Below are 24,315 nucleotides of genomic sequence, written 5' to 3' on the forward strand. Positions count from 1 at the left end.
GCTTTTCCTGTTAGTTAAAAGTCTGGGTAGAAGGAATAGGTTTCTTCTACCATCACATTCTTTTCTGCGTATTTCTGTCCTTCCTAGCCCTTTCTGTCTTCAGCATGAATCACAAATGGTGTTACATTTGCTTGAAAATTAAGGCTCAAGTGGTTGTCGAAAGAAGAAATTACCAGTGATGCCCCTATTGATCAAAACATGTAGTTGTGCTATTTTTACAAGCTGAGAAGCTTTATAAATTCTTACAAAAGAGTCAGTTTTCACAAAAGAAAATTGAGTCTCCTGATGAAGTTATGAAGAAGATACTCTGTGTTCTAATTTGTGTTTTAATTACATAATGGTTTCTGAAAAGCTGTGCAAATATTTTATATCAGTAGAGCGCATGATGAAATACTTATGACATAATAGGGATTTCAGTAAGCAACACATGTAAACAGCATTGCCGATTTACTGGCTATGTTCCCATACTTCTAAATCAAGGGTAAAAAAAGGGCAGCATTGGGGGCCATGAGAGATCCACTGGCATCCACATTGTAGTTCCCAGATCCCTTTCAAGTAGGTGGAGCCAAAAGTTGAATCCTCCAAAAGTGGCTGGGGCCAGACACTGAAATGTTACACAAGAAATGTTGCTCTTTGCGGTACCCTAATTCCAAAATCTGCAAAAAATCTAGATAATAGAAAGTAAGAACATAAGTAAGAAAAAAAAAGTAATGAAATAAAAATAAAAGAACAAAGAAAAAGAAAAAACACTTCTCCATACAGTACAGGAATAATAGCTTTAGCTCCATGCATATTACTGCATCTCAAATTTTAAAAAGCAAATTAAACCTCCACATGGGTTCATATTACCCAACATTTTCTTTCTTTTTATAAAGCCAGTTGAGAGGCCAAGAGTTAACCAATTTAATTTAGCCAAACTTTAGAATGTAGTATGCACATGTTCCTCCAGGATCACTATTTTTGCAACAGTCCAAGCTTGATATATCCAGAACTCTTCATAAATGGACAAGTTCCAAACTCTGGGATATAATTTAACAACCATTTGACATCATTAAATTTTAACTTCCTCCCAAGAACTTGGTTCACCATAACAATAATACCTAACCAAAACAAACTACCAAGGGGCATGACCAAAGCATATGTACTAATGTACCTTACAACTGATTGCATCTCCAATATGAGAAGGACAATAATCACATTTTAAAAAACCTCTTTTGAGAAGCCTCCCAAAAATGCAAAAAAGAGTTTTCTTTGTTGGATTAACCTAGTTTTTAAATCATAAAAAGCATATTTGGTGTTATTGAAACCCTGAGACCGTTGGTTTTGTAACGTAGGGAACTCCAATTCTCTGAGATTTCTTGCATATTATCCAAATATATATTTTTTAATTTTTAAAATAGTTGATAATGCTGGCATGCTAGGTTAGCCTTTATAAAAACCTTCTCCAAATTACTCAAAGCTACTGGATTTTCAGAGCTGCTAAGGCATCTACCAAGAGAGACAAACAGACAGACAGACAGACAGACAGCATACTGGCAGCCTTCACACTCATCTACATGGAGTTCCACATGTTTGCCTACATTAGTTCTTGGCCTCCTATGGCTATCTAGGTTCTACTTAAATGAAGGACTATAGCATTGCTAGTTTTTATTTCTTTCATAGGGTGACCAGAGCTTGCATACCCTGAAATGTGTTGGAAGAAAAATTTCAGTTCAGCACCAGTCACATCTGTTGTAGTAATTCCCTGAGTGGGGTCTGTTAAAATGGCAGTGACCCTAAATCAGTATTGCCCAAACTTGGTCACTTTAAGATGAGTGGACTTCAACTCCCAGAATTCCCCAGCCAGCTGGCTGGGGAATTCTGGGAGTTGAAGTCCACTCATCTTAAAGTGGCCAAGTTTGGACAACACTGCCCTAAATCCTGTTATTGTGACCTTATCATTTGCATTACAGTGAGAGAACTGGCATTAATGTATTATTGTGATTAAGAGATACTAACATCTTGTTGAGGAGATGTCTTAGAATATCAGAGTATTTTGTGATAGCCTCTTTATTGCCCAGGCTTCTAAAAAACAAAAGGAAATTGAAATAAAACATGGTAGCTGGTTGAGATTCTATTTTTCTTTGGAATTAAATTTATATAACGGAGCCTTTTTATTATTGTTAATTCCTTTCAAATAAAATATGCATGTTCTTCATAAGATGAAATATCTGAATTCACCATTTCTTTTATTATTAGTTGGGGAGAATTTGCAAAATTGTCAGGATTTTTTTTCTCATCAGAGACTTGAACAAAGGACTTTAAAAATAAATATTGCTCTTGGGAAGGGAGGAGGAATGTACGCATCTTAGTACTGAGATCAAACAGTGGGATCTGTGATAGTACCTGTTTGGCATTAATTAATGTCAGTGCTAGCTGTTATAGTGCAGATGGAGTTTAATGTCCTGTTATTATTTTATATTTAAAGCGTAGTTTGTTCCTTTCATTTTATGAAAATTCAAATATGTTTTCATTGATCCAGCCTGCGGTGTTGATGATAGATGTATTCCATTTAATTTCAGACTTCCTTCAAGGAAGCAGCAACATTCTTGATAGTTATCACACAAAAACTTTATAAAGTAGAATAACCTGACTTGCACTCATACATGCCATGCTTTAATTAAGGTTTGTTAAATCAGTGTTGGAGGCAATGCATTTTTGGCTTATTTGTCTGATTCCTGGTTTGTTTTCTCTGTTTCCTTTTAAAACTCTTCTTTTCTTCCACCTCTAGAAGCACAAACCAGGAATAAGCTAGGCAATCACAAAAAAATCTCAGGTCTTTAGTCACACATTTTGCTAAGCCACGGTAACAGATAGTAGTTTAAAAGGCTCATTGCCCTAAAACAAACATATCAATTTATGATTAAGTGTAAAGTGTGACTGGTCCAAAGTAATTTACTATGCTTTGTAGCTAGAAGAAGTTTGAAGCCAGAATCAATATTGTATAGTGGTTGGAGAATGCATCATCTCTCTGTATCTATCTATCAATCTATTCTGACCATCAGGCTAAATGATGAGAGATAGATAAGGGGTAGGGTTTTCACACATAGGGGCCTATATCTGTTTCGCATCTGGACTCTGGTTAGTTAAATACGTCTCTGTGTTTAAAAGAGAAAGGGAACTTCCTATGTCTTTTATGTTTCCCTGACTTCAAGATATAGGTTGGGTAGGAGTAAGAGTTTTCTATCTTCGTGTATTTCTTAATGAATCTTTTTTTCTTTGGTTATTACTGTTACTTAATTACTCTGGATTCGTTCAGAACTTGGCTTATGTTCAGAAGCACATCTGCTAAATTCAAATTTCCAGCAATAGTGCAGTGAATAGAAATCAAGGCAAAGTACTACTGTGCTGAAGCAGAGAGCACGGAAATATGATAAGAAACCAAAGTAGGGTTCCAGAGACACAGCTAGAGGCAAGGAAATGTGCAGAATCAAGATTCAGAACTTAGTTATTATTCAACCTGTCTACAGCAAGTAGTGACCAACCTTGGCTGATCTTGAAAAAGCTAAGCAGTAGGACATGGTAGTATTTGGGAGAGTACCTAGAAATCCTAGGCTTGGGAAGTTTTACAAATCTCAGAAGAAAGCATTGGCAAATCACTTCCCCAGTGTTGCCAAGAAAACCTGCCTTCATGAAGTCACCAGGAGCTGAACATTACTCAAGAGGAGTATTTACCTTTTACATGATTGAACAAGTTGCTGATACTTCCTAGAGTCATTTCCAGATTCTTTCAATTTGTAGCTATTTATTAAGGCAAGAAAGCTGGTGAAATAATCAGAATGCACGGCAATATTGTAGATAATGAGGGCTACCAAAATAAATGCCTTCCTTTTTTGTCAAAAGGCAGAAATAATGTGCATTTCTGAGTTAGGGCACTGCCACAGAAAACAGCCTGACTATTGTACTTACACAGTTGTCTCCTAAGAATGCAGTGAGAGTTATGGGTTTTCCCCTTTTGTCATTCTCTTGTCTTTCCTTTGGGTATATGTATATGCTCCAACCATATACAATATATCTTAAGCAACTCTTACATTTGTTTTATCATTAATTATCAAATCAGATAAAATGGTAAAATGGTAAAATGGAATGAACTTCCTCCCACTCTAATCCACTGTTCTTTTCATTGTCTGTTTTAGGTAAAGGAGGCTGTAAAGTACGCCCTTAGTGTGGGCTATCGCCACATTGACTGTGCTACAGCTTATAGCAACGAAGCAGAAATAGGTGAAGCTCTCCAGGAGACTGTTGGGGCTGACAAGGTAAAAAAGGGAATTATCTGGGTTCCTGTTAAAAAAGAATGGCAGAAAGGACTTCTCTTTAAAAACCTGTGAACATCAAAAGCAATGTTCTGCTGTGATTCTGTGTTGCAAATTCTACCCTGGCTCTATTTATTTAACTTTCTATCACTCTGAAAGTTTTCACAAGAAACACTTTAAGAGAAGTTGCGGTTGGGTGTTTCTGGAAATGAAGTTTCATTAGATAGTGATCAGAATGTGAAACCCAGGATCATATGCTATAGTACAGACATCACAAAAAGATGTACTAATTAATAAGCAATCCTAGGATTCAGAACAAATCAGAAATATATCCTGAATTGAAGAAGTATGCCTTGTTTTCCTGTTTTGGGCATGCATCTTATATAATCTGCATACAGGTAGTCCTCAACCTATGACCATTTGGTCAGAGATTGTTCCAAGTTACAATGATGCTGAACAAATGGTGGTTATGACTGGTCCTCGGAGTTCCAGTCATCCACAGAACCCCTGGAGTCATGTGAATGTGATCTGGGTGCTTGGCAACCCGTTTGCACTTACGACTGGTTGCCAAGCGCCCCACAATCATGTGATCACCATTTGCAACCTTCCCTGCCGGCTTCCCCAGAAGGTCAATGGGGAAGCCAGCAGGGAAGGTCGCAAATTGCTGGGGTAAACCTCCCTCACCCACGCACCCCTCCCCAGCCCCTCTGCGCTCGTGCACCCCCACCCAGCCTTGCTGTACCTCCCTTGCAGCCCCTCGCATGCCCTCCTTGACCTGTGCCACACCCTCCCTGACACATGCGGCACCTCTTGTGCACTCCTTGCACCCTTGCACACTCTTCCTGACCTGTGCCACGACTTGTGCATCCTCATGCACTGTCCCTGACTCTCCCCAACCTGCATGGCACCTTGCACGTACCTTTGCACCCTTGTGCACCCTCCCCCACCCACGCCTTTCATGCACCCCCTCGCACCCTCCCTGACCCGCATGGCACCTCTCGCGCACCCTTCCCAACCCACACTGTGCCTCTCACACACCCCTTCACACCCTCCCTGACCCACTTGGTGCCTCTTGTGACTCCCTTGCACACCCTTTTGCGCACCCCTTCCCCAACCTGCATGGTGCCCCTCATACACCCTCCCCAACCCACCCCTGCACATCCCCTCACTCCCTCCCCCACCCAGCAGCAGCCCCTTACCTGCCTGTGGGCCTGGGACTTGCAACTTCCTGCCGGCTTCCCCACTGACTTTGGCTGTGGGAAGCCAGCAGAAAGTTGCCTTGCCTAATGACTGTGGGATTCAGTTAACAACAGCAATCAGGACTGCAGGGATTGCTGTTGCTAAGCGATGAGGTTACACTTTATGACTGCATTGCTTAGTGATGGAAAGTTTGGTCCCAATTGCTGTCATAAGTCAAGGACTCCCTGTATTATTTTCATGAACTTAATTGGTACCAACAAACCATAGGATACAAACACTTTCCTACAAACTGTTACATTTTGATATTTTTGTAGTTGAAATGCATGGACTTAGTAATACACAGTTGTGAGGGTGGCAAAATGTATTTATATATTTGTCATATTTGTATACTGTACATTCCTGATTAAGTCAGTCCACAGCATTAAATAGTGCCTAATGGTGCTGTAATGCCTACAATATTCCTAAATGTGTCCACTCACCTCAAAATAATTTTTTTAATTAAATAGCCAAAATCTTGCAAAATAAGAGGATTATTATTATCTTTCATTTTCTTTACTTTTTAAAATTAATGTTTAATCTCTGATGCATACAAGATCTTGTAAAATGTCATAGTGGTGGCGCCTGCCTTAAAAACTGCTTGACCAGATGTAGAGCTTTTCTCATGCCTAAATGGCTAGTTCTTAATATTGGAAATATAAAATTCTTTGTATAATAGGAATAGTTGTATAGGTGGTTGTTTTGAGTAAGTGTGATCCACAGTGAGAAAGAAAGTAGTATTTAAAATCAAGATGGACAGATTAAGAGTTTTAGCAGATGATAGCATTTGGCCAACCTTGTCTGAGCTTAAAAGTTAAGCAGAGCTGGGCCTGGTTACTGCTTGGATGGGAGACTTGCATGGAAATCCAGGGCTGTAGATTGGGCTGTAGAGTTGAAAAACATCTTCAAAGGGAGGGGCAAACCATTTTGGTATTGGCAGCATGAAAACTGCATGGACATATCCTTCAAATCATCAGAAGTTGAGATCAACTCGAAGGAATAGCATTTAAAAACTGAGATAATTATGAAGAGATAAATAAAGAATGGACTTAAAAATGAAAAGATAAATTCTTAATATGTAAAAACAAGAGTTATTGGCAGGGTAGCATCTAGTTAAATTGTCAGTTAATTATGTTTCTGCTAAAACAACTGAAAGTGAATGTAGATATTAGAAGGGAAATATATGAAACATAATTAAGAGAGGGTGAAAGTTTGCTTATTATGTTTGGCATAAAGTGAAACATTATTACATTAAATGTGGCATTGTGGTATGTGCTAAAACTTTGAAACATAGGAACTTTTGATAGAAATGGGATTGTTTGGATGTCTTAAGAAATCTAAACAATCTCATAAGAATTTTAGAACTTATTTGTACTTTGGAGTGAAGCTTCTCCCATTCTACACAGATTCGTCTGTTCATTTCCTTCTCCTGAGCCAGAGATAGAAGAACCTGAAATATTAATGCAGAGATATTGAAATGAGCAGTATGTAAGTTAGAAATGCCCACCTTTTGTGCTCTTCTTTGGTGCTCCTCTTTGGTGAGATGTCTTGTATTAAGATTTCTTGTATTAAGAAATACTTGAAACAAAACAATGATTCACTGCTCATTGTTCTTTTTAAAGGCTGTTAAAAGGGAAGAGCTGTTTGTTACATCAAAGCTATGGAACACCAAACACCATCCAGAAGATGTGGAGCCAGCTTTAAGGAAGACCCTGCAAGATCTGAAGCTGGATTACCTAGACCTCTATCTTATGCACTGGCCACATGCCTTTGAGTGAGTTTCAGTAGGAGGGAAATTAAAAGATTAAACCAAAATTCTTTATTTATTTAAATCTGGAGTGCAGGGCAGGGGGACGGTGAGGGAGAGAGGCTGAAGTTTACCCCTTTTAGAAAAGTGGGGGGGACATTGTGGATTTACATATGATCCAACTCCTACACAAATGTTGTTTTGTTACTTGTCAAGCATAATGCTAAAACTCTAAGAAAAACTACTTATGACTTGTGGGAACTATTTTGTTTTATGATGTGTTCATTCTACTATTCATTTGTATAGTTCATAAAGCTATGAAATTTTTTTAAGCTAATAAATACCTCTTAAGTAATTATTTATTTGAAAGGTGCATTAGATTTCTTATCTAATTTTTATAATAGGCGAGGAGATAATCTCTTCCCCAAGAATCCTGATGGCACAATGCGTTATGATTATATTGACTACAAAGATACATGGAAGGCCATGGAAAAGTTGGTGTCAAAAGACTTGGTGAAAGCTATTGGGCTTTCAAACTTCAATAGTCAACAGATTGACGATGTTCTTGGCATAGCTTCTGTCAAGCCAGCAGTTCTACAGGTAAGATAGAAGAAGGAAAAGAGAGGCTCATTCAAGAGAGGACTCTGTCGCATGTTCTCAGCTGTCACAGGCTTGAAAAAGTCCCAGATGACTTTGCAAGATGTTATCTCTGTCATCTCACAAGGCCTGCCCAGCATCTAATCCGAATAGATATGAGTGATTTTTTCTGCAAAATGCCTAGTAAATTGGTCACAGTGGCCTACTGGAGGGTCCTACAGTGATTTAGGTCACATTAAATAAGGTGGCAGATGGCATGGAGAAATATTGATGCTTCATCACCCTTACTGCCACCTATATTCAGTCATCTTCCCTTTTTATTTTTCAACAGCATTGCTGCATGTGTCTCCTCATCTGCATGCACCATCTCCTGGAGCTCCTCTTTAAACCAAAGAGGACCCCCAGATCAATGCACAGGGAGAGGATGCTCAGGATGCCAAGTATCTTCATCAGTTTTGTGTTTCAGAATTCAATTAAGAGCCCCAACTAAGCACTCCTTAAGAGACAGCTGAGAAACTCCGCATGTGCCCCTTGAATCCAAGCAGATCCATAAGCGGCCTGGGGCCAACCCCCTTTAATGCCTCTCTCCTCCCTACAGGGTTGTTAGTGGCCATGAGTATCAAGGATATCAGAAAGTGATCTGACCATGACAAAAGACTAGTGTTAATGTCTTTGAACTGCTCTGAGGTAAAAAGCCAATCTAATGTGTGGCTCCAGTCTGAGTAGGAAGTGTGGTAACTTGGGGCAACCCATGGTTTTCAAGGCAGTCATAAACTTCTAAGCTGTCCTAGACCATACCTCCACGGCACAGAGGTTGAAGTTGTCTGGGAGAGTCCACCACTAGCTAGGCAATGAGAGTTAGGCAATTCAGGAAGACAGTATGGTGGCTAGCAGGGGTGATGCTACATTAGCAGTACCCTTGCTTGCCCTTGACACCCAATTTCACATTCTGTACCTCAGATTTAGCCATTAGTAGAACAGTGTATCTGTTCACATCAACTTCTCACTGAATATTATTGCCTCCCCTCCTTTCCAGCCTTGATGTTGAAGTTGGTGTAGCTCCTGAAACCTGGCCAGGCAGATCTTAGACAGAAGCAATCCTTCATTCTCACCTAACCCAGTCTTAGAGATACATGCCCGTGCAAGTCTGCTGCCTCCTCCATCCCAAGATCATATAGGAACATGTTCTTACTCCAATGGAAGCGATAGTGAAAAGAGCCAATTTGAGGCCAAGTCCTCCAGCAATTCAGAATCCAGGATCTTGAGTTGAGGTTGGGGAACAGAAATGGGGGTTGGCATTAAATATTTACCGTATTTTTCCGACTATAAGACGATACTTTTTTCTAAAATCCTTACCCTAAAAACTGAAGGGCGTCTTATTCAAGGAATTCAGCCGAGAATCGCGGTTGCAAAACTGCCCATACTTTGTTTCTGCAGAGAGGCTTCCTCCTATTGCTAGCCTCCAATCACGAGTGAAATAGCTTGTCTCCCAAACAGACTTCCTCCAATCACGAGCCTGATGTAACTGACGTCACCTGATGCTGAACAAACCAATTAGAGAAAGGCTGTTTGCAGAGACAAGCTATCTGCAGTTTCACTCGTGCTTGAATGTAATCAGTTAAGCAAAAGAGCCTGGAAATAGAGCTGCAGAGAGACGGTTTGGACCTCCTCCCACCAAGTGTATCAGGTAAATGTTAACTAATTACTAAATAAAAATGTGTTCTGCACTATCTTTAAAATATTGATTTTTTAATTTTGGGCTGGAAAAGTGGGGGTCGTCTTGTACATGGGGGCGTCTTATTGTCGGAAAAATACGGTAATCTACTTTCCCCTGTAACAGCCTGTCTCCACTTTGCCCCATACCCCCTCTGCCCATCACTACTTAGATCCTTTCTTATTCTGCCCCCTCCCTCCCCAGTACAGGGCATCCCCAGCTTTTCATTCCAGTCACCACCCTGTTTGTATTTTTGAATAATCATTCTGCCATTTAGAATATAGCTACCCTAGCAGAATGGCCCATGGGCACTCTCCAGCTGTCTCACCACCACCCTTCTCCCACTATGCCCCCTCTCGCCCATCCCCTTCCCCCTGGAAATCAGTGTAACTTTCCACTCCAATTTTACCCTTATGTTCTTTCATTGCACTCTTCCTGGCTCTCATCTAGGGAAGAGTGCTCACCCATGCTGCAAGTTTCCTTCTTTTCCTCCTTCTGAAGTTGGTCCTCTGCTCTACATGCTCATGCCCCAATGCCAGTCCAGATTTCCCATAAACACAGCGAAGTTTGCTACTCTCTCAACATGCTATCTCTCAACTATTTAAGTCCGTCCAGAAATGGCAGTCACCAAACCATTCTTTTTCCATGGAACCTGATGATGCAGGAAGTTGCTGGGTACCACTGGCCCTTCTTTCTTCCTTCAGCTGAACCTTGTACATCTTCTCCTCCAATGTAACTGTTAACATCAATCTTTCTCCACCTACTCTGTTGCAACATTCCATAATCCATCAAGAGACTCAGGCCACCACCTCCAATTCTCTCCTCTCATCCATGTCCAGCTCTCCTTTCTCCATTGTGTCAGCAATCCCTTCCCTATCCACTGTTCTGCACTTCTTCACTCTGTCTTCAACTCACATTAAAGTTTACAGTCTGTCACCACTTCCTGTCTCAGTACTTTCAGGCTCTCCAGCCCCAGCTACTTACCTTCCTGCACTATAGAGCTCCTATTCTCTTGTATCCCACAAGAAGATGGGTGGACTCCAGAGCCAACTGTGCACTGTAGGAAATCACCAGGTCATTGAATCTACACAGCCAATCCTCAGCATTCATTCCGCTCCAGGGGAATGGGCTGAGAAATTAGCTAAATCAGCATCATTTTCCATAATGCATCATTTTCTCCCTATCTGTTCCTGTTGCTGGCAGCAAGCAGGTACATTCAATGTTATATTACTTTCTTCTTTTATTCACAGCTACATTAGGTACATGCTCTGTGATTCTCACTTGGCCAAGGCCTCCCTCCTGTCCATAGCTTGCAGGATTAGTGACCAAGGCATCCAGTGCTCACCTCCACCCTCTGCTGTCTCATCCTTATCCCTTATGTTGCTCTGCCAGTTTTTCCATCTCCCTTTGCTTGCCAGGCACGTTTGCCTTCACCTTCTCCCTCCCCTGTCGTTTAGCCCCCTCACTATAGTTTTAAGTTAAAACCAACCTGAAAGAGGGAGAAAGCGGAGGACACAAAGAAGTGTCTCTTGCTGTTTCTGAAGTTAATGTGTCCTTTATGAGATTTGGGGGGGGGGAAGAAAGCACCCTTTTTTCCTCCTGTAAAGTAATTTGAGGGTGTACCCAGTATGTGAAATGAATGGGGGCAGAAAGAGAGAATGTTCTACCTTGTAGCATATGTAGAAGAAAGAATTCTAGAGGAGTTCAGCTGCTTTGTTTTTATATAAGCTGCCGGAGAGCCAAAAGAGCATTTTTATTAACAATGGAACAGCTTAGTTTTACAAAAGCAATTTAAAATCCAGTAGAGCAGGAATGGGGGATTTGTGAACCTTCAGATCTTGCCAGATGCAGTTTCTTTGATCCCTGACCACTGGGCAAGCTGGCTGGTATCTGGAGGGCCACAGATGTCCCACTCCAGCAGTAGTAAATGAAGGTATAGGAAGAAGAGGGATCTTCACTGTTTTTTCCTATGAGGTCTTTTGTTTCACATCCTGTATTATTCTGATGCTTTACCCTTATGGACCAGGATGTGGGTTCAGGTAAGGATGGCTACATATGGAAGGGGGAATTACAGACACAATCTACCATGTATTAGAAGTTACCGTATTTTTCCGACAATAAGACGCCCCCATGTACAAGACGACCCCCACTTTTCCAGCCCAAAATTAAAAAATCAATATTTTAAAGATAGTGCAGAACACATTTTTATTTAGTAATTAGTTAACATTTACCTGATACACTTGGTGGGAGGAGGTCCAAACCGTCTCTCTGCAGCTCTATTTCCAGGCTGTTTTGCTTAACTGATTACATTCAAGCACGAGTGAAACTGCAGATAGCTTGTCTCTGCAACCAGACTTCCTCTAATTGGTTTGTTCAGCATCAGGTGACGTCAGTTACATCAGGCTCGTGATTGGAGGAAGTCTGTTTGGGAGACAAGCTATTTCACTCGTGATTGGAGGCTAGCAATAGGAAGAAGCCTCTCTGCAGAAACAAAGTATGGGCAGTTTGGAACCGTGCGATTCTCGGCTGACTTCCTTGAATAAGACGCCCTTCAGTTTTTAGGGTAAGGATTTTAGAAAAAAGTATCGTCTTATAGTCGGAAAAATATGGTAATTGCTTTTAACAAAGATTAATCTTAATTTAGTGACACAAAAGGTCATATTTATCCATCTTTGTTGTGTGGTTATAAACAAATGGTTTTAAACATGACTTTCAACAACCTTTAATTACTGTATTAACAATTATTTTTCATCATGCTAGCATGGCTTGACACATAATTTTAAAACTTCCACATCAGGGAATCTGCCTCATGCTGATGAAGCATTCAGACTGATTTACCCAAGCTGGAGGCCAAATAATTTTATTTAGTGGCCAAAGTTTTCAGGATCTTTAGAGGACTTGGTTATGTAAGGCTCCAGACTTACCTCTGACTTTGGGTGACTTATGGAATTCTTGTCAGAAATGCTGTGAAAGCAAAATCTTTCCTGATGAAGTGATGCTGGAAAGAGATTTATTTTAAGGAATGCCATTGGACCAGTTATTTGCAACTGAGTGTCTCATAATAATGTCTATTTTGTCAGGTGATAAGGATTCTTAAGACCAGTAGTCTTAAAAGATGATGGAAAGTTGAAAAATGCATTATTTTACCAAAGAAATAATTTTCTGGAGGCAGTCTATTATCAAATCTAATCCAAGTTTCATGGTTTATTTTTATACAGTTAATATACCTAGAGAGACTATCATCCACTGTTTTCTACACTAAAATATATTACTAAAATCTCTAAGACAGCTGAAGTAAAAGCAGAGTTAGATAATATATCCACCCAAAAGGAGGCTGGAGTTTTTTCCCAAAAGAAATTAAACTAAGGTTGACTTAGAGTTGCTGAGGAAATAGTAATGAACGCAGATTATTTACTTTCTGCCTAATTTTCCTTTTGGGGAGGGGATTATCTTAAATTTAGCAATCTTTACCTTTCAGGTAATTATGGTACCAGATAAAAAATGTCATCAGCCTGTGCAAAGTGGGGATAGTGCAGTGAGTGAAGTTATTTTGCTTCTAGTTAATATAGCTCTACTTTACAAGGCACACACAATTTCTATCACAGCCATTTCTACACTTTGCCATTATATTTTTAACATTAAAATTAGGAGATTTTCCTCCAAATGGAGATATGGTTTGAAAATGCTTTAGTGCTCTTGATTCTGTTTATATATGAAATGCTCATTGATAAGATAGATAAGAATGCAGTGTAGACTCTGGTACAGTGTTCCAGAATGTTAGCAGCACGTTTGCCACCAACCCACAGACCATGGTGGACTTAATTTCCCCTAAATTCAAAGGTTGGAACTTATTACTCTAAAATCTATTCTTTCATCAATGTAATTTTAATTTTTTGGCACCAGCCTGCTCACTTTTGTATATTGCTTTTAATAGGTGGAATGTCACCCTTACCTAGCTCAGAATGAACTAATAGCTCATTGTCATCAGCGAGGGCTGGTGGTAACTGCTTATAGTCCTCTTGGTTCACCTGACCGGATGTGGAAGCACCCAGATGAGCCAGTGTTGCTGGAAGAACCTGGGATAAAGAAGCTGGCAGAAAAATACAGCAAATCTCCTGCCCAGATTCTTCTCAGGTATTAATAAATTAGCCTTTGGAGAGACCAGTGCTAAAGGTCTGAAAAAGCAAAGAGCTAGACCCTAAAGCTTTTTATATTGTTCTTTAGTAATGCATTTATTTATTTAATTATTATTAAATTTGTATGCTGCCCATTTCCCCCAATGGGTGACTCTGGGCGGCTCACAATTAAAAATCAAAAGCTGATAAACAATTAAAATACCCCATAAATAATTAAATTACTCAATCCATAAAAATCCACTATAAAACAAACCCTATACATAAATACTAAAGACATTCAAGATGACGGAGGGGGAGGTAAAATCAATTACCCCACAAGCCACTTCCACTGATGTGAGCCCCCATCTGGCCCCCAGGCCTTCTGGCATAGCCAGGATTTCACACCTTTCCTAAAGGCATGAGAGTGGGGGAACACCACACCTCGGGAGGTAGATTGTTCCATAGAGTGGGAGCCACAGCAGAAAAGGCCCTTTTCCTAGATCCCACCAGTTGAAATTCCTTGACTGGTGGGGTCTGCAACATGCCCCTTCTGCCGGACCGAGTGAAGTGGGCTGAGATAACAGGCGACATGGCTGCTCAGATAACCTGGTCCTGTGCCATGAAGGGCTTTAAAGGTGATGACCAGCACCTTGAATTGGACCCAGAAGCAAACTGGCAACCAATGCAGCTTGTGTAACAGCGGTGTTATATATGCCCCCCTAGGGCATTCAGAACTGTCCGCGGGGCGGCATTCTGCACCAGCTGTAGCTTCCGGATACTCTTCAAAGGTAGCCCCATGTAGAGCGCGTTGTAGTAATCCAATTGGGAGGTGACCAGGCCATGAGTGACCATGTAGAGGGCCTCCTGATCAAGGAAGGGGTGTAACTGCCGCACAACACGAAGTTGTGCAAAAGCCCTCCTAGCCACGACTGCCACCTGTTCTTCAAACAGGAGTCGTGAGTCCAGGAGGACCCCCAGATTACACACCAGGTCTGTCTGGGGTAGTGCAACCCTATCAAGAACCAAAGATGATAAACTCCTAGATCTTGAGGCTCCTCGTACCGACAGCCACTCCGACTTACCAGGGTTCAGTTGAAGCCTGTTGTCCCCCATCCAGGCTCCTATAGCCTCCAGGCACTGCAAGAGGGTACCCACAGCGTCACTTAGGTCACCCGGGATGGAGATGTATAATTGGGTATCGGCGGCATACTGATGATACCTCATCCCATGGTGCCAGATGATCTCACCCAATGGTTTCATGTAGATGTTAAATAGGAGCGACGAAAGCACTGAACCCTGAGGCACCCCACAGAGTAGCGGCCATGGGTTGGACCTCTCACTCCCTATCAACACCAGTTGGGTTTGGCCTTGGAGAAGGGAGCTGAACCAGCACAGCACTATGCTACCCAGCCCCAACTCCTGCAGCCGACCCAAAAGAATACCATGGTTGATGGTATCAAAAGCTGCCGAGAGGTCAAGAAGAGCAACGATGGATGTACTACCCCCATCACCAGAGATCATCCAAAAATAGCTAAACCCTACTAGCCACTAAATTAGCTACTAAAAGGGCATTAATCTTTACTATGTAACAAAAATGTTATTATATTTTGTTAATACAATATTATTTTATTATACAGTATTAATGTTTTTATTCTGTTGGAAACAACTTAGTAATTTAAAAAAGAAATTTACAAGAGAAGATGCTTTACAAACATTTTAATTAATTTAGCAAAAGCAAGTAGTGGCTCAGTTTTTTAAAAGAACCATGGATTCTAGGAATACACTTTGAAGTTCCATTCAAAAAAGCTTGTTTAGTGTTCTGTGTTATAATGACATTATGTTTAACTTTAAACCCAAAGGTACTCTGGAAAACCATGAAAGTTTTGTAGCATTGTAAGACAATACTGTTTTTCCTGTCAAGGTAGACCACCTTGGATTTAGTTTACTCTGTATGGGAAAATTACAGCTTGCTGTTTAACTCTATGGCAGATGGCAAGTTGAACGGAAAGTGGTTGTTATTCCCAAGAGTGTTACCCCTGCACGCATACTCCAGAATCTCCAGGTGAGTGGGACTTCCTGACTGACTTCCCAGAAGACAGGAGGCAGCTTTGGTCAGCGGTACTGAAGCTTCAGCTGTGTCTTTTCCTTGGAAATATATTGTAAAGGTACTCCTTGCTTACTGACTACTCATTCAGTGACCATTTGAAGTTATGATGGCACTGAAAAAGGAGATTTATGACTGGTCCTCAAACTTGCAGCTGTCACAGTGTCCCTGCAGTCACATGATTGCAATTTTGGTGCTTGGCAATCAGCCTGCACTTACAACAGCCATAGCGTCCTGCGGTCACGTGGTCGCCATTTGCAGCCTTTACAGCTGGCTTCTGACAAGCAAAGTCAATGAGAAAGCTGGTAGGAAGTTGCAAGTCACGGTCATGTGACATTGCATTTAATGACTACAGGTGATTCACTTAATGACTGCAGCTGGAACTAACATTGTAAGTCAGTTGTGATCATATGATGTTTCACTTTATGACCACATCGTTTAGCAATGGAGTTGCCAGTCCCAATTCCGGTCAGTAAGTAGGACTACCTGTATAGGTAGAATGCAGTTCTTAACTGATGTATCCTTGCTATCATTTTACTAGAGCTGATGAATGCACAACTTGCCCATTCTGATTGGTTTGATGCACTAGCTGATGAACTAATTTACTATTAGATCTTACCAACCAGATTCTAGGCTTGTTTATGAGGCTGTTTTTTTTTTTCACCTGTTACAGTGTACTGGTTTAACATATCTGGTGCTTGCAGTTTTTGTGTTCAATCTATTTAACAGATCCTCACTTGTAAGCTTCATTACCTTCTGCCTCCCAGACTTTAAAGAGAATCTTTTCTCTTTTGATCTTGATGGGTCCAGTTGAATCCAACATTTCTGTGTGCTATCATATTATTGAATTGCTTTAAACCGCACTTCAAACAATATTTTAATGTTGCATTTTCCTTCTGGATTTAAATGAAGTCACTACAACCTCTTTGATATATCTCAAAGGCTTTAGAAAAATTCAAATAAATATAAATCCCTTCGCCCTCCCTTTTCCTATTTAGAAATCATTGCTGCAAAAAAAAAAATCTGTAATTTCTTCTTTTGCATTAGAGAACAGCTGTACAGCTGTCCAGCTTTTTATATTATTTCTACATATTACTTGGAGAGGAATTACATCTCTGGATGATTGGAAAGTTACTCTTTTTGCAATGATGAGAAGCAGAATTAATATCAGTGCTTTTCTTCCAAGAGAATTACTTGTTGGGTTTGTTCTTGCCTCCAAAAAAATAGCCTTTTTGCTTAACCCGCCTAAGAAAATTGCTCCCCCATCTTCTAGTCAGTTAAGTTTGATAGGTTATGGGAAAGATGAGCTGAATAGTTAATTGATGGGAATAAATCAGTAATAGTCACTTTGGTATCTTGTCAACCAAGGAAGGTGGCTATCAGTTGGGCACTACTAGCCTTACTCAGGAAATCAGTTCTGTGGGACTTGGCCTTACCTTCCCATGGTGAATCTTTCTTTTGCTACTTACTTTGATTTAGGGGAAGTTCATGATGATAAAATCCCTAGTGGAAGTCAGAACTGTTTCTATGGTCATGAAATACCCCTTTCATCGTTGCGACCCACTCTGCTTGAAGAACTATGGCATATTAGGCATGCCGAGACAGTTTCAAAATCCATGGTACTTAGTTGAATCTTTGCAAAAGCTTCTGCGGTAGCATGCCTGAGGATGTTGTGACTCATTCAGCTGTAAGGCCTATGAATGAGCCACCTTCTCTGTAACTCTTCAGCCTTATTGGAAGAACATTAAAGCCACTACAGCAGGAGTCATGAATCTGATGTTAGCAAGCTCCAGTTTTCAGTGGTTTCAGCCACTATAGACAATGGTGAGAGATGCTGAGATTATAATTAACCAATACCTGAAAGGCTACAAATTTCCCAACTCAGTATTCATATACCAGACATGCTTGTACTGATACTGGGAAGTGACATGAGCAGGTGGAGTGTGGGACCCACTTCAGAAGGAGGAAAAGAAGCTAATGTTTTCTTTAGGTAGTGAGGATGTGCAATGCTTCAGATCTACAGCCAAAAATGTGCTTCAGAGTGGGCAGGTGCACCAATGCCACACCTATCTGCATCACCTTCAAGAAGCTGCATCTTTAAGGAGGTGCAGATAAATGCAGCATGCACACCCATGCCCACTTCAAAGCATCTTTTCGCTTTGGTAATGAAGCATTGCACATCTCCAGTAGATTGCAATCATTATTTAGATATGTTCTCCACCTATTTGTCTTGTAAATTTGCATTTATACATGTTGTACAGAGGAATTTTTAGCTATTAAGAAAGCTCACCATCTCACAAAGTAGCAACAGTGAAAAGCATAGTCTGAATTAGTAGTAAATGTACTTATCTGTTTTAGGTGTTTGACTTCAGTCTGACTGTTGAAGAAATGAACTTTATCAAGAGCCTGAATAAGAACTGGCGATATATTGTGCCAATGGTCACGGTAACTATTGTTTCTGTTCATTAAAAAAAAAAAAAAATTCAGTGTAACTGAAGTTTGTAGAACACACTTTCTGAGTGTGTTGTCTTCTGTCCCTTCAACTAGAACCATGCTTCTCTTTGTAATTGGTATTCAGACCTTTGAATCAAAACAGCTGGAGCAAAATGGAAAGTGGCCAACAGTGTAGATGATAAGCTAAGTGTGTAGTACTTAAGTACTTAAGTATGTAGTATCATTGCCTCTTTGTGAATGCTATTGGAAATGCTACATTTGACTTATGCTTCAACATGTGTGTTGGATGGGCATGGTAGATCAGCCTGTTGGGCAGAGATCTTCACGTGATGTTTCAGTCACAAACACACATCTGCATGATAGGAGTAAATACTGTAATATTTAAAAGCAGTTTAACATCCAGAGAAGTCTGGTTTTATTTTCTACACAGTAAGACTGAGGCAGTGATTAATTACTTTAGGAAGTTACAATCCTTATATGTAGTTGTTGTTGTTGTTCAGTCGTTAAGTCATGTCCGACTCTTCGTGACCCCATGAACCATATTGCGCCAGGCCTTTCTGTCCTTCACTGCCTCCCTGAGTTTGCTCAGTTTCATGCTCATTGCTTCAGTGATCCTATCTAATCATCTCATCCTCTGCCATCCTCTTCTCCTTTTGCCTTCGATCTTTCCCAGCATCAGGGTCTTTTCCAAAGAGTCCTCTCTTCGCATTAGGTGACCAAAGTATCTGAGCTTGAGCTTCATTATCGATCCTTCCAATGAGCAATCAGGGTTGATTTCCTTTAAGATTGACTGGTTTGACCTCCTAGCAGTCCAGTCTTCTCCAGCACCACAGTTCAAAGGCATCAATTCTTCAGCGCTCAGCCTTCTTTATGGTCCAGCTCTCACAGCCATACATTACTACTGGAAAAACCATAGCTTTGACTATGCGGATCTTTGTCAGCAAGGTGACGTCTTTAATATGCTTTTTAATATGCTATCTAGGTTTGCCATAACTTTCCTCCCAAGGAGCAAGTGTCTTTTAATTTCATGGCTGCAGTCTCCATCTGCGGTGATCTTGGAGCCCAAATAAATGAAGTCTGTTACTGCTTCCATTTCTACCCCTTCTATTTGCCAGGAATTGATGGGTCCAGATGCCATGATCTTAGTTTTTTTAATGTTGAGTTTCAAGCCAGCTTTCACACTCTCCTCTTTCACCCTCATCAAGAGGCTCTTTAGTTCTTCTTCACCTTCTGCCATTAGGGTGGTATCGTCTGCATATCTGAGGTTATTGATGATTCTCCCTGCAATCTTAATTCCAGCTTGTGATTCTTCCAGCCTGGCATTTCTCATGATGTACTCTCCATATAAGTTAAATAAGCAGGGTGACAGTATACAGCCTCATCGTACTCCTTTCCCTATTTTGAACCATTCTGTTGTTCCATGATCGGTTCTAACTGTTGCTTCTTGGCCCGCGTACAGATTTCTCAGGAGACAGGTAAGATGGTCTGGTACCCCCATCTCTTTAAGAATTTGCCACAGTTTGTTGTGATCCACACAATCAAAGGCTTTTGCATAGTCAATGAAGCAGCAGTAGATGTTTTTCTGGAACTCTCGTGCTTTCTCCATGATCCAGCGAATGTTGGCCATTTGATCTCTAGTTCCTCTGCCTCTTCGAAACCCAGCTTGTACATCTGGTAGTTCTCGGTTCACGTACTGCTGAAGCCTAGCTTCATTTTGAGCATAACCTTGCTAGCATGTGAAATGAGTGCAGTTGTGCGATAGTTTGAGCAATCTTTGGCATTGCCCTTCTTTGGAATTGGAACATAAACTGACCTTTTCCAATCCCGTGGCCACTGTTGCGTTTTCCAAACTTGCTGACATATTGAGTGCAGCACTTTAACAGCATCGTCTTTTAGTATTTTAAATAACTCAGCTGGAATACTGTCATCTCCACTAGCTTTGTTGTTAGCAATGCTTCCTAAGGCCCACTCGACTTCACTCTCTAGGATGCCTGGCTCAAGGTCAGTGACCACACCAGCATGGACATCAGGGACATTAAAATCTTTCTTGTATATATATATACACATATAATCGATAGATGAAAATGTACTACTAATCCTATTGAAAGTTAAAATTTCTTGTAATAAATGATTCTATAGACTAGCTATGAATGATTAATAATTGTTAATTGATAAGTACACAAGTATATTTTGAATAGATATGAGAATTTAAGATTATGAAAGGGGCACCAACGAGTTGGTAACTGGTTGACACACGGTATAAAATGGAAGATTTTTTTTTTATGCTTTTCTATGTTCTTGTTTGTTTATGTATGTTTTGTGTTTGTTGTAAAAAATAAAAAAAATTATTAAAAAAAAAAAAGATCTTTCTTGTATAGTTCTTCTGTGTATTCTTGCCACCTCTTCTTAATCTCTTCTGCTTCTGTTAGGTCCCTGCCTTTTTTGTCCTTTATCATGCCCATCTTTGCACTAAACGTTCCTTTGATATCTCCAATTTTCTTGAAGAGATCTTTAGTCTTCCCCATTCTATTGTTTTCCTCGATTTCTTTGCATTGTTCATTTAAGAAGGCCTTCTTATCTCTCCTTGCTATTCTCTGGAAATCTGCATTCAGTTGCTTATATCTTTCCCTTTCACCCTTGCTTTTCACATTCCTTCTTTCCACAGCTATTTGTAAAGCCTCATCAGACAGCCATTTTGCTTTCTTGCATTTCTTTTTCTTTGGGATGGTTTTAGTTGCTGCCTCCTATATAATGTTACGGACCTCCGTCCATAGTTCTTCAGGCACTCTGTCTACCATATCTAATCCTCTAAATCTATTCATCACCTTCACTGTGTACTCACAAGGAATATGATCTAAGTCATACCTGAGTGGTCTAGTGGTTTTCCCTACGTTCTTCAATTTAAGCCTAAATTTTGCAGTAAGAAGCTCATGATCTGAGCCACAGTCAGCTCCTGGTCTTGTTTTTGCTGTCTGTATAGAGCTTCTCCATCTTTGGCTGCAAAGTATATAATCAATCTGGTTTCGGTATTGACCATCTGGTGATGTCCATGTGTAGAGTCGTCTCTTGTGTTGTTGGAAAAGAGTGTGTGCTATGACTAGCTTGTTCTCTTGACAGAACTCTATTAGCCTTTGCCCTGCTTCATTTTGTACTCCAAGGCCAAACTTGCCTGTTATTCCGATTACTCCTTGACTTCCTACTTTAGCATTCCAATCCCCTATGATGAAAAGGACATCTTTTTTTGGTGCTAGTTCTAGAAGGTGTTGTAGGTCTTCATAGAACCGGCCAATTTCAGCTTCTTCGGCATCAGTGGTTGGGGCATAGACTTGGATTACTGTGATGTTGAATGGCTTGCCTTGGATACGCACTGAGATCATTCTGTCGTTTTTGAGGTTGTACCCCATTACTGCCTTTCCCAATCTCTTATTGACTATGAGTGCTACTCCATTTCTTCTAAGGGTTTCTTGGCCACAGTAGTAGATATAATGGTCACCTGAATTAAATTCACCCATTCCCATCCATTTCAATTCGCTGATTCCCAAGATGTCAATGTTCAATCTTGTCATGTCATGTTTGACCACATCCAGCTTGCCTTGGTTCATAGATCTTACACTCCAGGTACCTATAAAATATTGTTCTTTACAGCATCGGACCTTCTTTTCGCTTCCAGATACATCCACAGCTGAACGTCCTTTCGGCTTTGGCCCAGCTGCTTCACTCTTTCTGGAGCTACTTGGAATTGCCCTCCGCTCTTCCCCAGTAGCATATTGGACACCTTCTGACCTGAGGGGCTCATCTTCCGGCGTCATATCTTTTAGCCTTTTAACATTGTCCATGGGGTTTTCTTGGCAAGGATACTGGAGTGGGTTGCCATTTCCTTCTCCAGTGGACCACATTTTGTAAGAACTCTCTGTCATGACCTGTCCGTCTTGGGTGGCCCTGCATGGTATAACTCATGGCTTCACTGAGTTACGCAAGCCCCTTCGCCACGACAAGGCAGTGATCCATGAAGGGGTATATGTAGTACCAAAAGTTATTTTTCAACATATAATCTATTAAGTCTGGAGTAAAATACAAAGAGCAACTAGTTTTCTTCATCTGTGCTTTATTCACATAAGAAAACATGAATAGACATGCTGTTTTAAGATCCTCCTTGAATGTAACTCTTACTGCTGAAAAGCTTAAATTCAGAACATGGTCTAAGATGACTGAAAACGGTCTTTTTTTAGATTATGAAGAATATATGGTAGCACTGTAGAGGATTTTACTTCCATCTCAAAAAGGATCAGATATTTACTTTGAAAATATTGTTACTGGATTTTATGGATTTATTTTGTACTTTAATCCATTTCTTAAAGTGCAACATTTAATAGAAAACATGAACAAATGTAAAGTTTAAATGTGTTTGTTTTTTGGTTGGTATCGTGTGCCCTCTAGTGGCTTCTGAGGTATAGAACACAACTATACAGTAACCTGTTGCCAATTACAAAGGTTCCCTTTTTGAAAACCCTCACAATTTGATAAACCTAAGACCATATGGGAAAAGTAGGATTAAGGGAATTAAATCATGATTCAACCTATTAAGATTCCTTAATATTAAAATAAAACAAAAACATCAGTATAAAGAAACAATAGTAAAAAAACCCAGAATATATTTTTGAGAACAATATAAGTTTAGAGGTAATCCTTACCTTACTTGCTCTGGTGATATTAATATAGATAATGTTGATGATGATGGCTGTTCACATCCACTAATGAATGGTTGAGGCTCAGGCTTGGCTGTTGGACTTGCAGCTTTTTTTGAAGGAAGCATGACTAGATGGCTGAATATTTTTATTTCTTAAGTCTTTTTGCATTTCTTTATATAGTATTTTAATCTCATTTAGTGACTTTCTAAGCCATGCTGTATTCCATAAAAGGATGAATGTTTGTCACTTCATCTGTCATCTTGGTTGCATGCTGCAATAGTTTATTTAAATGGATGTCCCTCCAGTTTTTCTTTATCACTGCTTGATGAAGCAGTCTGTTTTTGGAGATTCTTGATGATGTTAATCAGTTCTTGGATTCTTGTCCGTGGCCTAACAGAGTGATATGTTTCAGTATTTGAATGAGCAACTTATCCTCAGGATAGTAAGGAGCATTATTAAAAATCAGCCACACCTTGAAAGGTACATTTTTATTTTTCAAATAGTGTTTATTTCATGGGTGAAACAGATTTTGAATCAGTACGTTAAAAGTGCACCAGTTACCCATGCCTTTCCACACTCTAGAAAATAGGCTCTTGTTCTTATCCATAAAATCATGTGGATTACGGGCCCGATATAAAAACATAGAATCTTGACCATTAAATCTCTTGAAGCACTGCCACACATCAGGATCTTTTCTTCTAAGACCATCACAAACCTAAAGCACTAAGGAACTTCACCTCTGATCACATGCTTGGGGGTCATTTTAATTTATTTATTTTTTAGTAGACAGCTGTCATTTTCATTTAGGAAACTATTACTATATCACTAATAGGACTTTGCCCCATTAGGATATCAGTAACTAACAAGGCCAATGCATATATACACTCACATGTGTAGAACACTTAAGAATGTGAGTACAAGTGTAAATACTTGCAACAGAGGCTCACTGAGAAAGAATGAAATCAGACTGCAATTGTTGCTTCCCTCCATCTCTGATGAGAAGAACCATTGCACCAGCACACATCAGCTTTCATGGATGTTTCTCTGCTTTGCCAATACTCAGATTCTGAGGGTTATGAAAGGCAAATTGAAATACAGAAAATCTCCCATGGAGATCAAATTTGTATGGTTGTCTTGGGTATGGCAAAGGATTACTGTAGTGTCAATTTGTCTTAAAAGCTTTTCAAAATCCTAAATGTTAGTTAAGGTCATTTGCAAAAGTATAATGCCTCCTTCCCATTTTCTTAAGATTTATCACTAGGATAGATGTTTTCTAACATGTTTCTTTTAAAGTGTTCTTTTCAACACTACATATTGATAAATATGATATAGCAAATGCAAATATTTAAAACATTCACCATTCTCACC

The 24,315-nt window shown here is 40.0% G+C and overlaps 1 protein-coding gene across 4 annotated transcripts in view; it reads left to right on the plus strand.

Moving 5' to 3' along the window:
• The window catches only part of AKR1A1 (aldo-keto reductase family 1 member A1), a 34,276-nt gene that overhangs the window by 8,768 nt on the left and 1,193 nt on the right, over nt 1-24,315 (plus strand). For all 4 annotated transcript variants that reach the window (XM_088154556.1, XM_088154554.1, XM_088154555.1 and 1 more), the window contains 6 exons: nt 4,176-4,295; nt 7,151-7,302; nt 7,680-7,875; nt 13,521-13,720; nt 15,691-15,763; nt 18,164-18,250. In XM_088154556.1, coding sequence (XP_088010682.1) covers nt 4,176-4,295; nt 7,151-7,302; nt 7,680-7,875; nt 13,521-13,720; nt 15,691-15,763; nt 18,164-18,250 — 828 coding nt within the window. The remainder of the gene's footprint in view (nt 1-4,175; nt 4,296-7,150; nt 7,303-7,679; nt 7,876-13,520; nt 13,721-15,690; nt 15,764-18,163; nt 18,251-24,315) is intronic.

The sequence above is a fragment of the Python bivittatus genome, unplaced genomic scaffold, assembly GCF_059951505.1.
Source record: "Python bivittatus isolate LINGU-HERP-01145 unplaced genomic scaffold, Pbiv_v1 ctg000700_np1212, whole genome shotgun sequence".
Taxonomy (NCBI): domain Eukaryota; kingdom Metazoa; phylum Chordata; class Lepidosauria; order Squamata; family Pythonidae; genus Python; species Python bivittatus.